Below are 24,535 nucleotides of genomic sequence, written 5' to 3'. Positions count from 1 at the left end.
CCCCGCCATAAACGTCTCCCCCTTACTCTCACAAATATTGTGGAGCACACAGCAAGCAGTAATAACAGTGGGAATATTAGTTTCGCTGAGGTCTAAGCGAGTCAATAAACTGCGCCAGCGCGCCTTTAAACGTCCAAATGCACATTCTACCACCATTCTGCACTTGCTCAGCCTGTAGTTGAACAGCTCCTGACTACTGTCCAGGCTGCCTGTGTACGGCTTCATGAGCCATGGCATTAAGGGGTAGGCTGGGTCCCCAAGGATACATATAGGCATTTGAACATCCCCAACAGTTATTTTCGGGTCTGGGAATAAAGTCCCTTCCTGCAGCTTTTGAAACAGACCAGAGTTCCTGAAGATGCGAGCGTCATGTACCTTTCCCGGCCATCCCACGTTGATGTTGGTGAAACGTCCCTTGTGATCCACCAGAGCTTGCAGCACTATTGAAAACTACCCCTTGCAGTTTATGTACTCGGCAGCTTGGTGCTCCGGTGCCAAGATAGGGATATGGGTTCCGTCTATGGCCCCACCACAGTTAGGGAATCCCATTGCAGCAAAGTCATCCACTATGACCTGCACATTTCCCAGGGTCACTACCCTTGATATCAGCAGATCTTTGATTGCGTGGGCTACTTGCATCACAGCAGCCCCAACAGTAGATTTGCCCACTCCAAATTGATTCCCAACTGACCGGTAGCTGTCTGGCGTTGCAAGCTTCCATAGGGCTATCGCCACTCGCTTCTCAACTGTGAGGGCTGCTCTCATCTTGGTATTCATGCGCTTCAGGGCAGGGGAAAGCAAGTCACAAAGTTCCATGAAAGTGCCCTTACGCATGCGAAAGTTTCGCAGCCACTGGGAATCGTCTCAGACCTGCAACACTATGCGGTCCCACCAGTCTGTGCTTGTTTCTCGAGCCCAGAATCGGTGTTCCACAGCATGAACCTGCCCCATTAGCACCATGATGAATGCATTGGCAGGGCCCATGCTTTCAGAGAAATCTGTGTCCATGTCCTGATCACTCACGTGACCGCGCTGACGTCGCCTCCTCGCCCGGTATTGCTTTGCCAGGTTCTGGTGCTGCATATACTGCTGGATAATGCATGTGGTGTTTAATGTGCTCCTAATTGCCAAAGTGAGCTGAGCGGCCTCCATGCTTGCCTTGGTATGGCGTCCGCACAGAAAAAAGGCGCGGAACGATTGTCTGCCGTTGCTCTGATGGAGGGAGGGGCGACTGACGACACGGCTTACAGGGTTGGCTTCAGGGAGCTAAAATCAACAAAGGGGGTGGCTTTACCTCAAGGAGTATTTCAGGCAAGACTTCACGGAGGGTTCCAATAAGAAATGGTGCACCTAAGATATTGTTCTTATTGGAACAAGGAGGTTAGTCTGGCCTCTGATTGATACATGGCTAGATTTACCTCGCTGCACCTTCTCTATGAGTGACTACAGTGTGACCTAGAGGAATGAGTCCCCTAGACAGGGGAGGGGGGAAAGCAAATGAGTACAAAACAAATCTGGTCTATTTCTTGTTTTGATCCACTCCATCTATCTTTTACATCTTTGGCTGGCAGCAGACGGTGCAGAAGGACTGCATGCCATCCACATCTCATGGCTGCTCGGCAGAAGATGGTACAGTACGACTGCTAGCAATCCGTATCGCCTGCCTGCTCACCATAAGACGGTTCAATAGGACTGACTGCAGGACTAAAGAGAATGACCTGGTCAAGTCACTCCAAATTTAGTCCCTGCGCCCATGTCTGCCCAGCCGCTCCCAGCCGACGTGGCCAGGAGCACCTCGGACACGACGAGGACGGCTACCAGTCGTATTGCACCGTCTGCTGCCAGAAGGCAATGGGTTGCTGCTACTGTGTAGCAATGCCGTACCGCGTCTGCCAGCACCCAGGAGACATACGGTGACGGTTACCTGAATGGGCTCCATGCTTGCCGTGGTATGGCGTCTGCACAGGTAACTCAGGAAAAAAGGCACGAAACGATTGTCTGCCCTTGCTTTCACGGAGGGAGGGAGGGAACGGGGGCCTGACGACATGTACCCAGAACCACCCGCGACAATGTTTTAGCCCCATCGGGCATTGGGATCTCAACCCAGAATTCCAATGGGCAGCGGAGACTGCGGGAACTGTGGGATAGCTATCCACAGTGCAACGCTCCGGAAGTCGACTCTAGCCTCAGTACTGTGGAAGCACTCCGCCGAGTTAATGCACTTAATGCACTTAGAGCATTTTCTGTGGGGACACACACACTCGAATATATAAAACCGATTTCTAAAAAACCGACTTCTATAAATTCGACCTTATTCCGTAGTGTAGACATACCCAGTGAGTGGTAACTGATGAATCGGAGAAAGAGTCAGGTTTCAGGAGGGACTCTTGATTGGTGAAGGACCAGACATTCAGAAAAGTCTGAGTCTGGCTGCTGAGTGTTACATTCGGAGGCTCTACTGTTTGTCTCCCAGCAGCCAGGAGAGACGGGAACAACAAAATCTTTTTAGGCCTTCTTTGTACAAAATTAAGAGCAAAAAATGAAGCAAAGACATTTTGTTCCCTATCTGGAAGTCACCTTTAGGAAAAAAAAAGAGAGAGAAAGACTATATTTACAATATACTTAGCTAGTTATTTTCTCGGTTTCTTTGACAATACAGGACATTTGTGTGTGTTTTAACCCTTAGGAAACCAGCTAGTTCCCATGTGTGAAGTATATCCCCTAGGAACTGGTTAATTTAGAGAATGCTCATTTGTACATCTCATTTAGAGAGTGCTTACAATGCTTGCTAACTCCTCCTCCACAGATGGCAAAACAAGTAACGCCTGAAAGAAAAAAAATAGATATAGCTCTGAATGCTTAGAAACTGCAGCTACTGCCAACAGAAGCTGTAGCTAATGTCTTCACAGGAGGCCTCAAATGGTCTTAAAAAGTTTCAGTGCTGGGAATATGAGAGGAGGTACTGAAGGAGTACACAAAAGCCAGCAGAGAGTTAAAACAGAGGAGAGAGAAACATAGTATCGTAAGTGGCATTGTGGATACTGAATTGCTGGCGAGAGAGCCAGAAAAGGCAGGAGAATGTGTCTCTTGATGTGTGTAAAAGCTAATATGGTGAGTTTTTTTCCCAAAAAGAATCAATTAAAAACTTAAAAATAATGTAATGCTGTCCTTAAGGGGCTCTCTCTTTTCTAGTAACAACAGCAGGAAAAGCATCTGTTATCAGTCACAGTCACAACTACTACATAACTCCCAATCTTCCTCAAAATATAATTGTAAAAAATGATATTTTGCAAGCCTGTTTATTTCCAGGTATTTTTTAAAAGTACATTAATTATTACTGTGTGTTTCTTATGTCATAGTAGAAAAATTGCAGCCAGTTAACCCAATACGAATAGCAGCAGTTACCCTTAGCAATGGCTAATGAGTAATTTAAGGCTACCAACTGGGTGTTCTGGGAAGGGAACACCTGTACAATGCTATACATGTGTTTTATATTTTATAACCTTGCACAAGCATTCTGTATTTCTTCATGGAGTGGACTGTAAAATATCACACTAAGGATTTGAACAAAGCCTGATGAAGTATATAAAATTTAATATTTTAAATTGGTGTGTTAACTGTAAAGTTACAACAGATACCTAGTTGTTATGAAACATTGTCGACAATGAGACCTCATACAGTACAGGCAGGAGACAGTACAGTATAGCTAGAAGACAGTACAAGGCGAACAGTGGTTCACAAGGTTGCAATTAGAACTGGCAAACTTTCATAAAGAAACAAAAAATGAGGCATGATTTCCAGTCTCATTACAGCTTGACAATTTGGGCCTGTGCTTATTGTAAGGTTCACAAATCTTCTGCTAACCTGGTCCAAGTTTTGGGTGGAAAGCACTGGCAATCTGAGTTGCGTCATGCCCAGTCCTGCACCACTGCAGTCAATGGCAAAAGTCCCATTGATTTAAGAGCCATAGAAGAGCAGTTTTACTCTGAAAAGTACTCATAAATGCCTTCTTACTCTGCCCCCTCTGTGTGTTGGAGAGAAACTAGTGCACCTTAATGACAAAAACATGTTTTTACTCCTCTTAGCTCTGAAGAGCCCAAGGGCTAACAGGGAGAGTGCTAGATTCTACTCTCTTTTGCATCATCAACAGAATTGCTTAGCAAACTCCAGTCAGTTACACTTGTGCAAACCCATGGAGGGCAGAGCTTCTATCACTGATGATGATGTGCAATATAGAAAGAATCCAACTTGAATCCCAAACAGTCTACATGCCAACCTACCTCATACTTGCAAAGGATCAAGACCCTAATGCAGGGATGGGCAAACTTTTTGGCCTGATGGCCACACTGGGGAATAGAAATTGTATGGCAGACCATGAATGCTCACAAAATTGGGGTTAGGGTGTGGGAGGGAGTGAAGGCTCTGGTTGGGGGTGCAGGCTGTGGGGTAGGGGTGGGAATGAGGAGTTTAGGGTGTAGGAGGGTGCTCTGGGCTGGGACTGAGGGGTTTGGAAGGCGGGAGGGGGATCAGGACTGGGGCAGGGGTGCACGAAGGGCTGCAGGTTCTAGCTGTGGGTGAGGGCTCTGGGGTGAGGCTGTGGATGAGAGGTTTGTAGTGCAGGAGGGTGCTCCGTGCTGGAATCGAGCGGTTTGGAGAGCAGGAGGGAGATCAGGGCAGGGCAGGGGGTTGGGGGATGGGGAGAGGCTCAGGGGTGCAGGCTCTGAGTAGCGCTTACCTCAAGCAGCTCTCGGAAGCAGCAGCATATCCCTTCTCCGGCTCGTGTGCATGAAGTGGCCCCCAACCTTCAGAGTGGGGCCACGCAGCTGCTTCCGGGAGCCATGCGGTGTAGCCCCCAACTGTGCGCCCTGGAGCAGGGCCATGCCACAGCTGGAGTGCCCCAGCTGGAGCAGGGCCGAGCCGCATGGTGTGGCCCCCGATCTGGACCCCCCGGCTGGAGCGGGGCAAGCACCAGACCTTGCTCCCCAGCAGGAGTTCGTGGGCCAGCTTAAAACGGCTCACTGGCCGTAGTTTGTCCACCCCGTCCTAATGTGTAAGTACATTTTATTTATATCATGAATCCAGATGCCTCAACAGTGGATTATTTTTAAAAAATTAAATTAAAAAGTAACTGAAAGTTATCTTCAGGATAACTAAAGTGTGACAAAACTGTGCTCCCATTTCCCCCTTTTTTCAGTCATTTATCCCTTTTGCTAATCATGTCAATCTTTTTACAGTCAGGAAACAATGAACAAGTTAAATGATGCACCTGCATGGCAGTGAAATTAACTGCTTAGCACCATACTTACAACTCCAACAGGAAAGGCTAAAACAGCCATCATCCAGTCACGGAGGGAAATGAGCTTTTTTAACTGTCTTTCTTGTTCTTGGCTGTCACTTCCTTTGGTGAGAAGACTGGAGAGATCAGTCAATACGCAGATCCCAAAAAAGACAGCCTGGATAACCTGCATGGAAATAAAATCCAATCTTGAAGACTATAAATACACAGATCATCAGATGCAATAGAGATACAGATAAAGACTCTGAGTCATCCAAGCACTTAAGTGTGTTCCTAAAGTTACATACGTGTTTTTAAGTGTTTTACTGAATCAGGACCATAGAGATGGAGCATAGTGCTGGACAGTCAGCAAGGAACTCCTCAAGTCAAATCTCAGCTCCGATAGTGATTCATTGTGTCACTTTGGGAAAGTCACTTAACCTCTCAATGTTACCAGTCCAACAGGGAGATTCCAATATGAGGATTATTAGTTCATGTTTATACAGTGTTATGTAAGAGCTAAGCATTATTATATTAAATAGGAAAAAATTACTTGGGTACAGATTCTGCAAAATATAATTAAATATATGCACAAGTCTTGGCAGAATAGGGACCTTAGAAAACCCTACAAGGATGGTAGTGGATATGAACTTGCAATATGGAAGAAAAAAACAAAAACAAAAAGCAAGTGAGACAACAATATATTTCTGGACTCTATGATACCAGTCAGAGGGAATTCAGAAAAATACAACATAAATGATTAAATGGTTGGAGGGACTGATTTACAAGTAAGGGGTCTGTTGTTAGGATTCAACATGAAAAAATTATTTCTACCCCAAGAATCCTTCCCTCCATTTTTTCTCCACCTGGCTATCTTACCTGAGCTGTCTGGTGATGCTGTTGCAGAATTCCAGAAGCTCAATTTTCTCACTACTGGCTGTAAATTAGCAAACAGGCCTTCAAATGCCCACTGAGCATCCTGTGTCATCACCACACTAACGGAACAGCTTGTGTTATTGCTGCTGCCACAGCTCCCTCCGCACATACTGCAGAGGCACACATTTTTCTTAAAAACTAGTGCAGAACATAGATCAAGCAACATTCCAAAACATGCACTGATGATGCCAGCCATGATACATGATAAATTGTTAGAGTTAGAAAAAAAAATTTAAGTTCTTTGGGGAAACTCTCCACTTCTACTTAAAACTCAAAAAACCTAAACATTTTGATTTTAAAAATAAGATTTTGGGTCCCCTGAAACTCCACGATGCTAATGCATTTTTTCCTCTTTGCTTCTTTTAAGACAGCATTTAATCAAAAATAATCTCCCCACCAATCAGATGGCCTACTTATACGGAAAGATTACAAGAGCTAAAAATGTTTTACCTTGGCCAAATGATGACCAAAGAGATCCGTTAACCCCACCTTGATTATCATACACATTTTAAAGAGAGTGGTCACTTTGGATGGGCTATTACCAGCAGGAGAGTGAGTTTGTGTGTGGGAGGGCGGAGGGTGAGAAAACCTGGATTTGTGCTGGAAATGGCCCAACTTGATGATCACTTTAGATAAGCTATTACCAGCAGGAGAGTGGGGTGGGAGGAGGTATTGTTTTATGGTCTCTGTGTATATAATGTCTTCTGCAGTTTCCACAGTATGCATCCGATGAAGTGAGCTGTAGCTCACGAAAGCTCATGCTCAAATAAATTGGTTAGTCTCTAAGGTGCCACAAGTGCCACTCCTTTTCTTTTTGTTAACCATCTACAATTTACTGAAGGGTATAAGTATCAAGGAAGGAAAAGGTCCTGTTAAGGGAGGTCTAGAGAAGTATAACTACAAATAACTAGATGAATCGGAGCATAAGAAAATGTAGGCCAAGTGACAGGAAATATTTCCTAACAGTGAAATCTATTAGACCATGGAATAGTCTCCCAGAGGAAGTAGTGGAAGCCTTATTGCTTGAGTCATTCAAAGTGAGATTGGACAAAACATTCAAGAATATACTGTAGGGACCAATACTGCACTGGCAGAGTTTGGATGAGTGACCTAATAGGTTGTTTGCAAATCTAACTATGATTTCCTGAAATGAGATCTATTCAAAGTAATATAGCCTGAAACACCCACATTTCCAAAGGGAACTGAAATTGCACATTTCCTAATCAATCATAAACTGAGCTGCTTCTTTCAGTTATTCTGCTATGAGGACAAAATTATATGGGGGGAAATGTAATGCTATCATAATGTATAGTGATGAATTTGTGAAAATACTGAAGAGAAGGAAGCTATCCATAGGATTCAAAAGTTGTGGTATGAGGGATAATGTATAACAAATAAATTTAACAACTAACAATGAAAACTACAGAAAAATATAAGACAGGAGGGAAAAATACATTTCCTGACAGAGAGTTACTGAATAGAGCCAGGAATAAATACTTCAGAGTTTAGGGAGGAAGCTTCCCCAGCTCCCCCATACAAATAGCACACAGAGCTATGGCTAATCACTTTCTTCCCTATATACAATGCATAAGAAGTGCTATCTTGACAACTGCCCTTTTGTCCAAAATTGGGAATTGAACCGGGGACCTCCAGAGCTGAAAATATGAGTCTCTACAGCAGGGGTCTCAAACTCAAATGACCACAAGGGCCACATGAGGACTAGTACATTGGCCTGAGGGCCGCATCACTGATACCCACCCCCCTGCTGTCCCAGCCCCGCCCCCACTCCACCCCTTCCATGAGGCCCTGCCCCGCCTCTTTCACCCCTTCCCTGCTCCCATTCCAACCCCTTCCCTGAAATATGTATAGCAAATAATCTGCGAACGGTGCAGGAACAAGCAAACTGTCCCCTGTTAATTTGTGTAACTAATTACTGGTAGTGTTTAGAAAGCGAAAAGTTACATCAAAAGTCTATTGTTTATCCACGACTGTGCAGTCAAGTAGATGCTAGAACACTGTATAAAAAGACACTTGGAACCTGATCCTGTTCACCTCAGATCTGCTTAGGCTTCATCAGGGGAAGTTTGAGTCCCAAGACTAAGGTCCCAGTTATGCTGGTATACCCTGAATATATTTGGACGTTAGACTGTAAACTATGAACTATTTCAGAAAGAACTCTTTACAACTACAAAGCTCACCATCTATGCTATGAATCTGAATCTCAATTAATTGAACTCATGTCTGTATGCATATTGATCTTTTAACCATACTCTCTCTCTTTTTTTAAAATAAATTTTAGTTCAGTTAATAAGAATTGGCTGTAGTGTGTATTTGGGTAAGATCTGAAACTTTCATTAGTCTGGGAGGTAATGTGTCCAATTCTTTGGGATAGGTAGAACCTTTTCTTTTATATGATGAAAGAAGATTTTCAAAAATCATCATATTTGACTTAGGTACCTGAATGGAGGCCTAAGGCTGGATCACTTTAAGGGAACTGTGTTGTTTGGACTTCTGAGTAACCAGTGAGGTAATAAAGATGCTGTTTTATACTGGCTTGATAAATTTTATTGGAATATCCACCAACTTTACTGGGATTGTCTGCCCCTTCTTTGCAGTTCACCCTAATTGAGTGAGTACAGCTGGCTCCCCACTCGGACCCCGGTGAAAATTGCAAAATGCAGGCAAACTTTTTTCTTTTTCTTTTTTTAAATTTGCAAGTCTGGGTCTCATCCATGTAGAAAGAGATACTGGTAGCCTGTGAACAGAGTTTGAAGAGAGCACAGATTTACAAAAAGAAATAAATACAGGTCCACTATGTAAAACAAACATGCAATAGTAATCAAGAAACAAAAACAAGAAATTGACATAATGGGTGAAATCGCCTTTATACATTCCAGAAATGGCCCTGGTTGTGCATAAAATTAACATACCTTTTCATGTAATACTACCTCCTAGTTTACTTACAGGTAAGTTTCCAGTGAAAAAGAAGGGGAATGTATTTTTGAGGGATTCATAATTATGAGTTTGTGGCTATAGTTCACTGTTCTGAGAATATAATTCATATCTCCAAACTTCTAGGCATTTCATTCGCAATTCCCAAATATTGTCAGTATCTGAACAAGTTGTCCCTTGAAGGCAGCCTTATATGAATTTGTTATTACTCTCTCTTCTAAGAGAACAAGCAGCCCAAACAATAGCACCAAATTTTAGCTCTACCAGCATGCGAAAACAAAAATTGCTGGTATCTGTCAGTCCACATAAATTACACTTTTTATAGTTTGCCAAATCCATGGTTTGGGGAAAAAAAAAACCCTAATATGATTTATTACCTCAGATTATCTGTTACACTCCTTGTCACCTTCGAGCACTGTTGTTTCTATTTTTCAGGCTTTTGACATAATGGATCAGTAAAATAATCTGGTGTTGTGAACATATTTTATGCTTGAGCAGTTAGCATGGTAGTGTGATTTAAGACACATTGAAGTACTTTAGGCCAGACTATTTGTCTGTTTGGCTACTGTAAGTGCGATTGATTGGAATCGGTGTACTGGGACCATGCTTGTTTTAGCATCTTTATATACACGGGAATGTGAATTACAACAGCAAAATCCTCCAAAGTTCAAATATCCTGAGCACATTCAGGTAAGACAAGAGTAATGAAGTGGTTTTGACATTGGGCTGCTCTGTGTTTACAGAAGGCAGCCTAGGGCGGCAATTGTTTGCTAGGGCTGTTACCACGCTTGACTAACTCAAGCTATTGATCCTTCTTCTCCACAGCTACTGACTCCTCTGCTATTTCCTGTGTCCGCATGATTGTTGCATTCTTCTCAGCTCCTTTTCCATCTCTGTCTCTTTGTTAACTTGGGGAGCAAACAAACTGGGGAATGCATGCTTGAGTGTACTACTGCAGGATGGTACTGAGAATATTAGAACCAGGAGCTACAGCACAGACAAATACATGGTATTCATGAACAATAAATATATAAAATTAAATAAAACTGAAAAAGAAAGAAAATGATGATGAAAATGTAAGCATGAACTCACAAAATTTTATTTAAATATATGTCAAAGAACAGTTTGATAGTACTAAATTTTTCAGGAGAAAGGCCTTCTTGAAGTGCCATACATGTAGGTATGAATATATGTTTCCTCTTTCAGTGTTTGCCCTAAAAGGGCCATATTGCTTGGGTTGCTTTTTCCACAATGAGGCCATTGGTCAGTGTTCTGTTGCCATGTTGATGGCATTAGTCATGCCAAAGCCCTTAACAGGGAGGATGGCATGAAGGTTGCCCTTTTCCTCCCATTTGCCATCATCTTGGATGACAAACTTGGGCATTGAACTTTGATGATGTTTTTTTTTCAATTTTCAAACAAAAGAAGAATACCACTCAATACATAATTAAGTAAATTTATAGGGATTCAAAAACTTACAAAAAATATTGCAAATTACTTGAAGTCACCTTCTTCTAACCCGCAAGGATTGGGGAAGAAGCCTTGTTAATTAAGAGCCAGAGATGGAAGAGCAGCTGCATTCTAGTTAATCTGCTGAGTAGTTAATGTTACGCTATTATAGCCGAGCCCATCTGGGGATGTAGCCAATGCTCCTCCACACAGTTGGAGTGCCAAGAGGTGTTTTGGATGATTTATTATTTTTCATTTGTTTTCAGTAGGTCCCACAATGTGGCAGGTGCTTTTACAACACAAAACAGTGTGATGTCTTGGGTCTTGAACCTAGGTCTGGCCTGGGGGGGAAGGGTCGGGGGGTCCCTCACACAGCTGCTGCATCTTGCCCTCCACCCAATGCCTATTGAAACCCAGTGGGCTGAGATGCTACTAGGACTATATCCCTGGCCAAGGCACCACCCACAGGAGCTCTGATTGGAGGATCACCTGGCTCCTGCCTCTAACTCTGGCTTGACGCCTGGCTCTGGTAACTGGCAATGGACTCTGCTGCTGACCCTTGGCTTCGTTCCCCAACCTGGATGCCTGCTCTGCCCACTAGCCCTGACTGCTGCTCTGACTACTAGGACATACCACCTATACTTGGTCCATAACACACAGTACCTTCTCTTAAAAAATAACAATGTGAGAGAGAGAGCGAAAGGGATACAAATACAGAGTAGGGCAAAGGAAACCTAAATACCAAACCCATTTCTTTGTTTTAGAGTTATTGTTGGAATGCTCAGAGACACCTCAATGCATACACACATAAGCACATTCCTATTTATTTAAATCCCAACAATGCCTTAAAACTTATTTTTGCCAGTAGAGAGATATATATTGTGTTTATTTTTTATGGAAGGTGTACAAATGCCACAGTGATGGTCAGCCTTATAAAAATCTGGAATCCTGTCACTACCCTCATCCTATCCTGAGAGTCCTCTCCTAGTGTATAGACTGTAATGCACAAATATGGACAAAGCTCCCATAATAAGAATGTGACACACAGGAAGTGGAAAAAGAGACTCAACTTTATTTCCTGGATTTAGTCACATCACATGAGTCAGCATTATAAGACATTAATAATTCCATATCACATGACACAGGTCACCATCCACTGGCTCCTTTCACCCTCTTCCTCCACCTTTTACACAACTGTGCCAATCTGGCTCACTGAAATCTAGTGGGGTTCCTTCGGTGTAACTGAGAGCATGATTTTAAACCAATGAGATTGCACAGAATCTGGCATGCAGTGCTCATGAATGAGAAGGAAAGAACCCAGATTGAGTCTTAGGCTTTGATTTTTAAAGGTATTTAGGTGTTGCTCTACTCTGTGTTGCAAGGGCTACATGACTTAAACAGCTAAGTCCTTTCAAAAGTTATTTAGGCACACAGGAGCTTAATGACAGGTTTCAGAGTAACAGCCATGTTAGTCTGTATTTGCAAAAAGAAAAGGAGTACTTGTGGCACCTTAGAGACTAACCAATTTATTTGAGCATGAGCTTTCGTGAGCTACAGCTCACTTCATCAGATGCATACTGTGGAAACTGCAGAAGACATTATTATTATATAGGAGCTTAAGTCTCACTGAAAGTCAGTGGAACTTGAGCTGCTAAGTGCCTAAATCACTTCTGAAAATGGGACTTTGCCATCTAAGTTATATAGGCTTCTCTCTCTTTAACCACAAGGTTATAGAGTAATTCTCATACTCTGTGCTGCCTCCCTCTCCCTGGCTCTCTCTCTTAAAGAGTCACGTGGGCCAGAGAGAGAGGGAGAGGGAGAGGGAGAAGGAGACAGTACAAGCACGAGAATTCCTCAAATGACTCTATAGCACCTGATGGTCAGAGCTCACCCAGGAAGTGGGAAACACCAGGTCCAGTCCAGTCTCTCTGCTCCAATTACTCTTTTGTCATTTATCATGAATGCAACAACAACAACAGGAGAGATTGAGGGAAAGTCACATCAGATTATCCCATAGCCCACTGGTTGGAGCACTCTTTGGAGAGGTGGCAGGTTGCAGTTCAAATCTCTTCACCCCCTCACATGGGGCAGGCAGTTGAACCAGGGGTCTCCCAAACCCAGGTGGTTTAGCTCTAAGTACTAGGGTAAAAGCTCTGAGGGAAGTCCTTCTCCTCTTCCCTGCTTCCCCAACTGTTGTGTGTGAACTCACCCGAGTGGCTCAATCTGGTAAATTGCTTCTGAGCACACCTATTGCATCAGGCCCTGCATAAACCTTAGGCAGCCAAATGCCTGTCTTCCCCAGGTTGTGAATTGCTCTGTGGCTTAAGCAGGAGATAGGTGTCCAGTCACTGAAAATGAGGCAGCAATGCACATGCTCAGGGCAGAAACACAGGCGATAAGGAAACTTTTACTACAAAAACTTAGGTGCCAAGTGAGTTTCGGTGCCTAGAGGATTTGGTGGGGGAAGCCAGAGTTGTGTATTGCAGTGATGCTGAAACCAGGATCCAAATGCCTAAAATAAGGAGTTAGATGCCTACTTCCTTTTCTGCATTCAGGCCTTAGTCAGAAACACTATTCTGCCTTACCAGAGTTGACTACCTCTCAAGAACCATGTTGGATATGTTATGACACACTTACCAGAGAAGCTGTGTGGTTGTACTAATGTAGTTTTAAAAGCAGTTTCCATAACATGGTTAATATTTTTTTCAAAACCATATAAAGTTCTTTGATGCTATGGACAGGACTTGAGTTAGGTAAACTGGCAAAAATCCTTAGAAATCCAGTATTTGTGTGGGGAATCGGGTGGGTTGGGGGGTTAATAATGCATTTAATATATACTCATTCTCATCTGTAAATAAAACTCAAGAAAAAAATTAATGGCCAAAAATGAATGGTAACGGATAAAAACCAATAGCTATGTAACTATTGAAAACCTGATGTCAAAGTGTTATGTCTCAGCTGTTTTACATAGATGGCATTTTCAGCATGATCTCAACATGACAGAAGAATATGCCATCTGGTTCAGAAGTGCTAACAGCCAGGAATCTTCTACTATGTAGCACATGAAGAGATGGAATGGACAAAATACAGTATATCACAGCAATATAAATAAGAATTTGACCAGATTCTGAGAATGAAGAGTACTACACATTCTGAAATCAGTGCAATAATTTTTACTTGGATCACTCCCCTCAGACACACACATTCCAACCTCTCACCTTCAGAAAAAGAAAGAGTTTTCTTAGGTGGTTTTTTTCCCCCAATTTTAGATTTGTCTCCTTCTATTTCACCCCATCTAATATATCTGAGGAAACATGAATTTCACTTGTAGAAGTATTTAAGAAACTACAATTCAATTTTCATCTTTATCTTTTTGATTTTAAGTAGCTTGTACTACATTCATTTTGTAATAATCCCCAATCCCCCCTTGCTTTCTTGCACTATACGTACAAAAGCTGCCATTACTACCTACCATATTCTGTTTATAAGACAGTATAATTTAATTAAACTTATATCATCCAGTCAGCAAACATGTGTAATATAGTTTATTCAGAATGTATTTTGGTATTATTAGATTACATCTTTTATGTTTTTCTTTGCTAAAACTTAATCTTATTAGTATTATACTCTGCACAGAAAGTTATGCCATTATTTTGTCTTAAATGCTAATTTTATACATTTCAGGAGGATTGGTAGTGTCTCCTAAGCAGTGCTCAGCAATCAGCAGGAAAGGCAGCACTCTAGGCACTGTTTGGGATAGTTAGTTAAGTAGGGTAAAAAGTCTTGCATTGCAGCTGTCTGTACTAAACTGAACTTCAGGATAAGGTTTCTGATGGTTGGAAGGTCCCTAAAACTTGACACGTAAACTATTTATTCCCCAAAATAAATAAATTTGATTAAAGAGTAATCTTTCCAGACTGACTGGTAGGACCCCCCTGCAACAGACACATGAAGTTCAATTTAAGTGTCCTAATGTTCTGGAAATATTTGCAACCGATCTGCTTATTGAATATTGAAAAAAACCTGTCTGAAAGCCACCAGGTGTAGATCATTTTGGTAGAGCAGACTTGAAAAAAAGACTTGAAAAAAGTGAGGAGAATGATTAAATGAGTTGTTTTTTTAAAAAAATCAATAAGGAAACAACTACTTTTTAACTGGTGACTCATCAATCCTGAATGTGTCATTCATGTTACATTCACAAATGACCAAGATTGATGAATCTCAGTAGTGTTGTGACAGTTATGGAAATAGGAAAAGAAAAACACTGTCTTCTGAAAACCATGGTCCCAAAGCTGGAAAAAATCAAAGAAATATTTTCATCTGTCTCTTCAAAGCACTGTAAAAACATGAATGAATCCTCACAACCACCTAGCCAACTAGGTAAGTATTACTGTCCCCACCATGCAGTGGTCAGCACATCTGGAGCAGCAGAGGGGGCACATCAGTAACTTTACTCCCCCTTTCTTTCTACCCACAAAAGATGCTAGGACAAGTTAAATCAGCCCTCAGGGTTGTTCTGGTTTGCACCAGTCAACAGTGACTCAAATCTACCATAAGAGCAGTTGCTTCCCAAAGGCAACATTAAGTCCCTTGTTCAGCCCAAAGGAAATTTATGAAGGATCTTTGCAGCATGTTAGTAAATGTAGAATTATTATTATTTTTTTTAACAGTCAAGATGTCTTGGTAATTAGACTTCAGTAAAAGACTCTGCTATTAAAACTTTCTTGAAAACAAAGGAGAGGAGACTAATAATTTTTGGTATTGATTATGAAGGCATGCAGGGTAACAAAAGGCAGCTTAGCAATTTTCTGCTGTATTCAAATATGCTTCTACTCGTAACTAAACACTTAAGCAAAGTCCTGGGCACAATACAGCGCTGTGATCAAAGAACATTTAGGGATCTCCTTGAGTTTAACAATAGGTTCTCTCAGAGAGATAGTGATGCCATTTTGTAACGTACTGAGTTACAACCTTAACTATTGGGTCATGACCATGATTCCATAATGACAATGTTCATTTTCACAGGAAATAAATAAATAAAATGTTTGACAATCTAATTGCCTTCAATGTCCCTTCATTTATCTTATAAAGTTAACACTAGTGTTAACTTGTTTATTCTCCTAAAACTCAAACACACACATGGGAAATCAAAACTGAAATAAGGAAACTTAATCAGCCTTGCTAAATGTGACTATTTAAATGGCTAACCCTTTTCTAACATGTCTGATTCCAATACCTTTTGATATGACAGAATTGTTCTTTTCCTAATCTGGTTTTTTGCTTAATGATGTCAAAATTATTGGATCTGATATTATTTCTGCTTTAGAAAAATGATAGGAATCCTGAAAATATTGAATTCAAAGTCTGATTAGGATTGTATTTTTATTAAATTACTTTTTCTTTCCGAGGTGTCAAATAGAACACAATTCTTAAACTCTTAATTATTTTTTACATTCATAAATATTCTGATTTCAAAGAAAATGAAATAATGGCATTGCATTGTAATCCAAACCTTTTAACTATTCACCCAGGCTAGAAAACTGGTGAAATACTTCAGTCTTATGATGTATTTCCCAGCTATGGATCTCAAATGATTTATAAAGGAACTTAGGTATCTTTATCGTCATTTTACAGTGATGAAGCCAAGGCACAAAGAGATAAAAGGACTTTCTCGAGGTCACACAGCAAATCAGTGGCAGACCCAGGTCTCCCAGTTCCCAGACAGTGCCCTATCCCTGGGACCATGCTGTCTCCTACACATTCATTCTCTTATTTTATGCATGATACATGTGGGCAGACGTATTTTAGCCACACTGGGAAGCAATCCTAAATTTCTGATTGCTGGTGGAAATAGCACAGGCCTCTTCTACCCTTCCATATGCAACCTTGCTACAAAATCCTTCTCCTCTGCAGCTCTTGCTGTCTGGAATAGTCTTCCTGTATCTTCCAACATTATTTAATGTACTGACACTTTGCTCTTGGCAGCTATCTGACCTCTCTGTTCCAAGCGTGACAACAAACTAAAATTAACAAGGTCTGAAATGTGGCAGCTTCAGAGAGCATGCTAATTATACACTGCCCTTACCTTCTGTGCTCTTCCACCCTATTGCTCTGCTCTGATTCACAATAGCAAACATTTGGACTTCCAGCAGTGCTAACACCACAGAGAACTTGTTAATTTTACTTCACCTGATCTGCCACTACTTTTATTTTCCAGTCTATCCATAAAACACTTTGCAATAGAGTGTATGAAAGATGCTACACAAAATTCAGTTATTTTGAATAAACTGGTATGTCCAAATTCATCCTGGCTTTATGCTGGTGAGAACTTTGGAGTGCAGGCCAGAGATGGAAAATCTGCTCAGGTGAGGAGAAGTTACAGCATAAACTCCCTTGTAGCAGGATTACTATAGAGAGTCAGTGTATCCCAGGAAGTAAGCAAGCAACGACAAATGGGAAGAAGCATGCATAAGGCACCTGAGAGATATGTTGGTACTATGTACCAATCACCTCTCCACTCTTTGCCACTGACTCAATTCTCAGTTCCTCCCTTCCTGCTTTTGGGCCAGGAAGAGAGACATAGAGGAAGAGTGCACAAGTGGCTTTAAGCCACCTTTGCAGTTGCCATATTCTGGGGCAGCAGCCGACCTGCTCAGTCCCTGGTGTAAATTTGAGCAGAGTTTATTTTGCTTCCCAGAGTCCCTATGAGAAGAGCTGTCATGCATTAGGCTCTGACCAAGGCCATCACTTCACTCCCCATCCCGATGCCTGTTATGCTGGAGGTATGGGGGGACTAGGAGCAGGGGTGGCATAGAACCCTTTATGCAGGCTATAAGCGGCCTCAGGGAAGCCCACTCACTATTCTGGCAGCATAAAAGAACCTTTGTGTACTTTGGGAATTGGGCTCACTGCCTGTATTCCCTTGGAGTTAATCCATTTTCCTCACTAGGAGCTTTAGTGGTATAGTGAGTAGGGTTGCCAAACTTTCTAATGGCACAAAACTGAACACCCCTTTCCCACCCCTTCCCTGAGGCCCTGCCCCTGCCTCACCCCTTCTCTGAGGACCTGCCCCCACTCACTTCATCCCCCTTCCCTCCATCGCTTGCTCTCCTCCACACTCACTCACTTTCACCTGGCTGGGGCAGGGGTTGAGGTGTGGGAGGGAGTGAGGGCTCCAGTTGGGGATGCAGGCTCTGGGGTGGGGCTGGGGATAAGGGTCTGGGGGTGTGGGAAATGGCTCTGGGCTGGGGCAGGGGATTGGGGTATGGGAGGGGGTGTGGACTCTAGGCTGGGGGTGTGCGCTCCGGGGTGGGGCCAGAAATGAGGGGTTCAGGGTGTGGGAGAGGGCTCCAGGCTGGGGCAGGATGTTGGGGTGTTGGGTGGGTGCAGGGTGCAGTCTCTGGGACAGGACTGCAGACTGGGGCAGGGGGTTGGGGTGCAGGAGAGGAACCGGGGTGCTGGGTCCCAGCAGTGCTTACCGTGGCTCCCAGGAAGCGTCCGCCAGATTCCTGCAGCCCCTAGGAGCATGGGCAGCCAGCGAGGCTCCACACATTGCCTTCGCGCCCACAGGCACTGCCCCTGCAGCTCCCATTGGTTGTGATTTCCGGCCAATGGGAGCTGCGGAGTCAGCACTGGGGGCAGGGGCAGCATGCAGAACCTCCCCGGCCACCCATGCACCTAAGGGCTGCAGGGACCTGGTGGCTGCTTCCGGGAACTGCGCAGAGCTAGGGCAGGCAGGGAGCCTGCCTTAGCCTCGGGCCCCCGCCGTACCACTGACTGGACTTTTAACGGCCGCCGACTGGAGCTGCCAGGGTCCCTTTTTGACCGGGCATTCCAGTCAAAAACTGGACGCCTGGCAACCCTAATAGCGAGAGGCAATTTACATCTCACTATGCCAAATTCCATGTATCTGGCCTATAGTTTAGATCTTATGTGGCCTCGGAATTCATGCTTTTAAGACTCCTTCGAGGCTAACCTAGATCTGTTTCTAAGGGGTTGAAGTTAACAAGAGTCTTATCCTTTTCATGGGTTAATAAGCCAATAACTCATACGGTAAATCTAATATGGGCAGAACAACATCCTTTTATAAGAACAGAACACTGAAATAAAATTGCAGTCCAGAAAAGCCAAACGCACTTCATGTTAAAAGATCATAGCTTTCAATTTTATAGCCTTTTCTTTGAAATCATATTAGCTAACCAGTCTGAGGAAAATAGGAAATAAAGATTGCTTTGATCTATAAAATGCTTGACATTCAATCATAAACTTCCCCAAGTACACAGAAATAATGTGATGGCTGCTTCTGTAGCCGTAGGTAGGGATTTCTTGTTGGTGAGAATAGCGGCTTTTATCCTACTACAGATGTTGTAATAGTCCTCATAAAAACAATACACACTTCATTTAAAGGAAAGATATGAATACTACAGTGGAACACTTAACAGCAGAATAAATTAAAAACCTACAGAACATTTTTATGTTTCAAATACACATAGTTGCAACATTTTTATTCTCAATGTATAGGTGACAAGAAAATTTCAAGTAATTTTTTTTTTAAAGTGCCACAACCATATGACTAAAATGAGTGATGTGTATTTTAATCTTAACTTTACTAATCTTGCTAAAAGCTAATCCATCATGCCATTTATTTCCATACTGTAAATTCAATTAATTGGATAATTAAATGATCCATGGAAAACCCCACAACAATACTACTACTGTAGCATACATTTTAATCTCTTCATTTTTTTTTTAAACAGTGCAGGTTACCTTCTCCCAGTTTCCCAAGATAAGAATGTACAGTATGCAAAAGGCACTCTCATCTCCCTAAAACAGTGATTCAGGGCATTAGAAAAGTCTAAGTGGACTTCTGAAAGGATTTCCCAAACATCATTCTGGGTTCCTCTCCCTTTAAAGCACTTGTACATTTTGCACTCTCTCTGGTGGTAGTGTTGCTCTAAGGTAACACCAGCCCTCTCCTCCTCCTCCCTCACAGAACCTGCCATCCAAAGAATAAAAAACCCTTCACCAGTAGAAGGATGGAGTAGGTGACCTAGCACTCTTCATCCATCTCTAATTTATAGGACTCTAAATATTACACATGCAGTGAGTTGATTTTACACTGCATTGTCATATACTGAGCTAACTTATGGGCTTCATTACAGATGGTTAAACAATTACTATGGACAGATTACATACTGTTAAAAACCAAAAATAAAATATCTAAAACCACACTGACATGCACAGATATTTGACTTTCACCGCTTCCTCATTGCTCAGATCAGTTAAATATGTTGCTGGAAAACAATGCACAGAAGGAAAGAAATAAAAAAAACTTTTCAGTTTGAAATAATGCACTTAAGATGAGAAGCTATGAAAGGAAAAGGTTGTGAAGCAAGTTATTTACAATTGCAGATAACTGTATGCATTTATTTATATGTATTTATTGAATGAACAAAGAAGGCATTAATCTTAAACTCTAGATCCCTTTAACAATTATTTAAAAACAACCATAAAGACAGAAGCCAGTAACATTGTGCCGACCATCTACAATAATTGCAGGCTCAACCTTACAAGAAGAAATCAATACACCACACTCCCTCAAAATTTCATCTTATATAATATTCTTCTCCCTAAAGGTCCCCATAAAAAAGAAGTCCTAGAGGACAACAAATTCAAGCTATTTCAGACAAAAAAGGAGAGCAGTTTTCAAAGCTAAGAAGTACTTATGGAGAATGCCCTGCCATCTGCCCCCTTTTAAATCAAGAGAATACCATCTTAAGTACATGTGTTGATCTTAGCTGCAGCAATATGACACGGAACCAGTGTCTGTCTCTCAAGTAGGTAGGTCCCAGACCATTTAAAACTTTATAAATCAACACCTAACACCTTAAATTCAAACAGGAAACCCAGGAGCAGCCACCGTAGGTCATGAAACACTAGTGAAATGTCTTCATGGAAAGACACACCTATCGAGCAGGTTGCTGCATTCTGCACTGGGTTCAGCTTCTAAATGGATTTAAGATAGAACCCAAGTAGAGAACATTGCATTAATCTAGTCTCAAGGTGAAAAGGTGCAAATCACCGTAGCAAGGTCTGCATCACAAAGAGGTCACAGGCAATCTTCTTGATAAACACAGATGGAAAAAAACAGCTCAGCTACTGCAGAAGGTTTACCATCTAGTAACTGGAAATCTAACCAGACTCGTAATGTCTAAAGACAAGTAACAAATGGCAAACAGCGCCCCTCAAACAGGGGAACAGACATTTTGCCATATCATCTCATTGTTTTTTTAATCTACCATTATCACTTCTGTTTCATCGAGCTCAAGTCCTCAACATGTTCACAATCATTCATGCCCCAATCTCAAGCAGACACTATGAACAACACTCAACTGCACCATCCGAGTTAGTGATGGAAACGTAAAGATCAGTGCCATCATAGTACTGAAGACAACCCATGCTTCCCCCATAGCCTTCTTAAATAGCATCACATATATGTTGGAGAAGATGGGATCCCAAAGAGCCTCACATGAAAGAGCCCTTGAGGAACCCGAGCTATTGCCCAGCAGCACCCTCTAGGATTGCTCTGAGAGAAAGGATAAATCCATTTAAGAGTAACACTGTCATCCATAAGCAGGTCAACAGCACCTCATGGTCAATGGTCTCAAAGGCAAAGCTAACAATATTAGCATGGATATTTGATCTCCATCCATCAAAAGGACATCTCCATCCAAGAGAAATCGCATATACTGTATTGTACCCAGATCCATATCCAGACTGGCAACAGTACTGAGATATCAATATGTAATTAACAAGCAGGAGAACAGTCAACTGAAGAAGGCATATGGATTCGCTTCCGAAATTAATAGGTACAGTCATCGACGTACAATTATCTGGATTGATAGGGTACAGTGTGCTCTATGGAGTGACTTCACACTAGTGAGATTACATACCAACCTGCAACTAATGCTAGTACACCACAGAATTTACCAGTAATGGCGTACAACTGCACATCACACTAAGGCACAGATGCCACATTTGCAAGAGTGGCCTTTGACTTTGGGCATCTTCAACCTTTGTGTGATGAACTTGATATATGTTGGGCCCAAACTTTCAAAAATGCTGACCACTTCTGAAAAATCTGGCCTTAAATCCTAGTTTCAAATTGGGCACCCAAAATTAATGGACATGTTTGAAATATTTGGCCAGAATTGCTTATGCTTTTATTATGAGGGAGAAGTGGAATACTATATTGTGGATCATAATCTGAGAAGGGAGCATGGTTCACAGATTTGCAGACTGTAGGCACATTTGTATTAGCTTGCCCTACTACATGGGAACAAAACAAGAATAATGAATCTATTGTATTTGTATGTACAGTTACATATATTTCTATAATTCATCCAGTGGTAACCTCATGAATTTCATACCTGGTCTGCAATAAGTAAACCAAAATAGCATGGCCTGTGTATTCTAAATAATTTCATGGGATCTTGGTTTACATTTGCAAATATATTTTTTAAATTCTTAGACTGTAAAATAAAACCCAGAGGGTCATGTGAAAAGCCATTTCACTGAAAAGCCATTTTTCATTCAAATTTTTTTCCAACCAGCTCTACTTGCCAGCCACTGATGGAGACAAGACTACAATTGTTATTTGTATTATTTGCATTGCAGTAGTGCCTAAAGACTCCAATAAGCCTCACTGTGGCAGGCACTGTATACACACATAATGAAAAAATATGCTTCCTGTTTCAAAGAGCTTACAATCTAAGGAATCATATTTTGAGATCTAAAATAAAGCAGTTTCAAGAAGTCTCTAAATCGAAAACACGTTTAGGAAAAAGACATTGTAGCTGAGACATTTAAACTTTAAATTTACTTGCAATACAGATTTTGGAACACATTATTACCAGACTCTTCCTCTTCATTTTTTAAAATTTAAAAATCAAGCATTTGAAGTGAATGCCCAGGAAGGAAATCTGCAAAGTTTATAACAAGTGGGAAAAAAACCTTTTCCTTATAACAACTAGATATCTGGCGTGGGGCGGAAGATTTTTGCAAAAGTATTTAAGAAATGACTAAGCATCCTGAATCCAGACAAGGGATGGATGAAAGCTGCACACAATGCTACATTATATTAGCAATTATCTGGTGGTACAATCAGCTTCTGAAAAGTTTAATTTTTTAAAACAAAATTGCACTTCTAGTCTATTTAGTTGCTAACAAACCTTCTGAATGTGAACCAATGCAGTTTTGTCTTAGTAAGTTTGCAGACAAAGACAAGAAATAATGTCACATATTTTCAGCTGCACCAGAGTTTCAACTAGTGCAGCTCAGGATACAGGGAGGCAAATATGGATTTAAGCCACTTTGCATTCCCACATTCCATGGTGTAACTAGAGCAGTCTTTAGGTTGCACTGAATTACGTTCAGCTCCAATAACTCCCATGGGGCCAGGAATCACTGGCATAAAATCAGAGTTACAGCCTCATCCTTTCCCTTGGCCATAGCCCTTATGCCAGAGCTGAAAGGAGGGATGGTATAGAGCTAGCTACATCATCTCTCTGTCACCAGAGGTTTTCACTACAACATGGGAATCCTCATGTAGCCAGTTAAGCCACATTTAAGATAGAGGTACAAAGCAGGAGTGGTGGGAAGCAGCCTTATTTGGGGCAGAATTTGACACAGTAACTCTGTTATGTGCAACATGCCCAATTTGTACCAATAGCTTGGTAACTCCGATGATTATTAATGAAAAAATAAATGTGAACGGCGTCAACTGTTTCAGTGCTCTTCCGTTTAGCAGAAACAACAAGCTGTTTGGAGATGGGGAATGAGCCCTGGCAATGCAGATAAAGCCTTGAATAAAATCTCCCTAATCTAATTCATAAATGAAAGGGACATAAGAAAATACAGGTGATAAACTGAGCATGAATCAGTTAGAATCAGATAGGAAGATCTGAGATCTTACAGAATCCACTCCTTTATATTCTCAGGAAATTGAAAATGCAGGATAAACCTGTTTCTATCTTTCTATTTTGTTGCATATGAATTACTATGATGGAAGTTGATGGTTAATATTGTATTACATATTTGCCCACAAGAATATAATATATTCTTTTAGAACTATACCCAACTAGATATGAATTGCTAAAACACCAAGAAGGAATACTGAAAAAATGATATGTGCTTTATGTGCAGATAAGAGATGATAAAATCCAAATCCTTGAGGGGTTACAAATAAGAGTATCATGCAAAGTACATAACCAGAAAACAAAATGATCAACTATGAGATTACTAACAGTCAACATGTTGGGGAAGTGCTAATAGGCAATAACAGAAAGAAAAGGCATTAGTGTGCTTGTATTAAAGAATAAAATTGTGTCTTGGTTTTCATATAGGAGAAATATTCTGTTCTTGCCAAACAAGCGGGGACTATGATATCCCTTCTTTGCTATCAAGAAGTGTAACGTAAGTACTGCTAGAAGGACTTGGGGTGATTTCCACTGAACAACTAGATCTTAACTACACAAAGGTATTCCCATAGTTCATGTGTAGCACTTTGGCTTTAGTAGAGGAGATCATAAGTTTAAATTCCACAAGAGGACTTGGGTGCATACATGGTACCACTTCTGCAGTATTAACAGGTGTAAGCCATTCCTGCTCAGTGTGGCACTCTGTCCCCCTCTCCTGGTGGCTAGGCCAACTAGAGGTTGATGAGCCTGCTACAGCACTGGTTAAAAGAATTGGCTCTTTCAGTTCAGGCAGTAGAGCGTCATGTATTAAGAGCCAGAGGTCCCAGGTTTGATTCTGATTGATGATGACCCACTCAGAGATGTGCTGTTACTGGTTGCTGCCTTGGTGATGTACCAACCTTCTGCTTAAACTTTTTATTCAATATCTGGCAAATTAAGTCAATAT

The 24,535-nt window shown here is 41.7% G+C and overlaps 1 protein-coding gene across 4 annotated transcripts in view; it reads right to left on the bottom strand.

Annotated features, from left to right (window-relative positions):
- Nucleotides 1-24,535, bottom strand: part of AIG1 (androgen induced 1) — a 193,688-nt gene that overhangs the window by 138,367 nt on the left and 30,786 nt on the right. For all 4 annotated transcript variants that reach the window (XR_007355795.2, XR_007355796.2, XR_007355794.2 and 1 more), the window contains exon 2: nucleotides 5,307-5,462. Coding sequence is in view for 1 of the 4 variants with exons in the window: in XM_048844358.2 (XP_048700315.1) it covers nucleotides 5,307-5,462 (156 nt within the window). In the remaining 3 variants the exon portion in view is untranslated. The remainder of the gene's footprint in view (nucleotides 1-5,306; nucleotides 5,463-24,535) is intronic.

This window comes from Caretta caretta, chromosome 3, assembly GCF_965140235.1.
Source record: "Caretta caretta isolate rCarCar2 chromosome 3, rCarCar1.hap1, whole genome shotgun sequence".
NCBI lineage: Eukaryota > Metazoa > Chordata > Testudines > Cheloniidae > Caretta > Caretta caretta.
The sequence above is the reverse complement of the archived record's forward strand: the minus strand, read 5'-3'. Positions and strand labels throughout refer to the sequence as shown.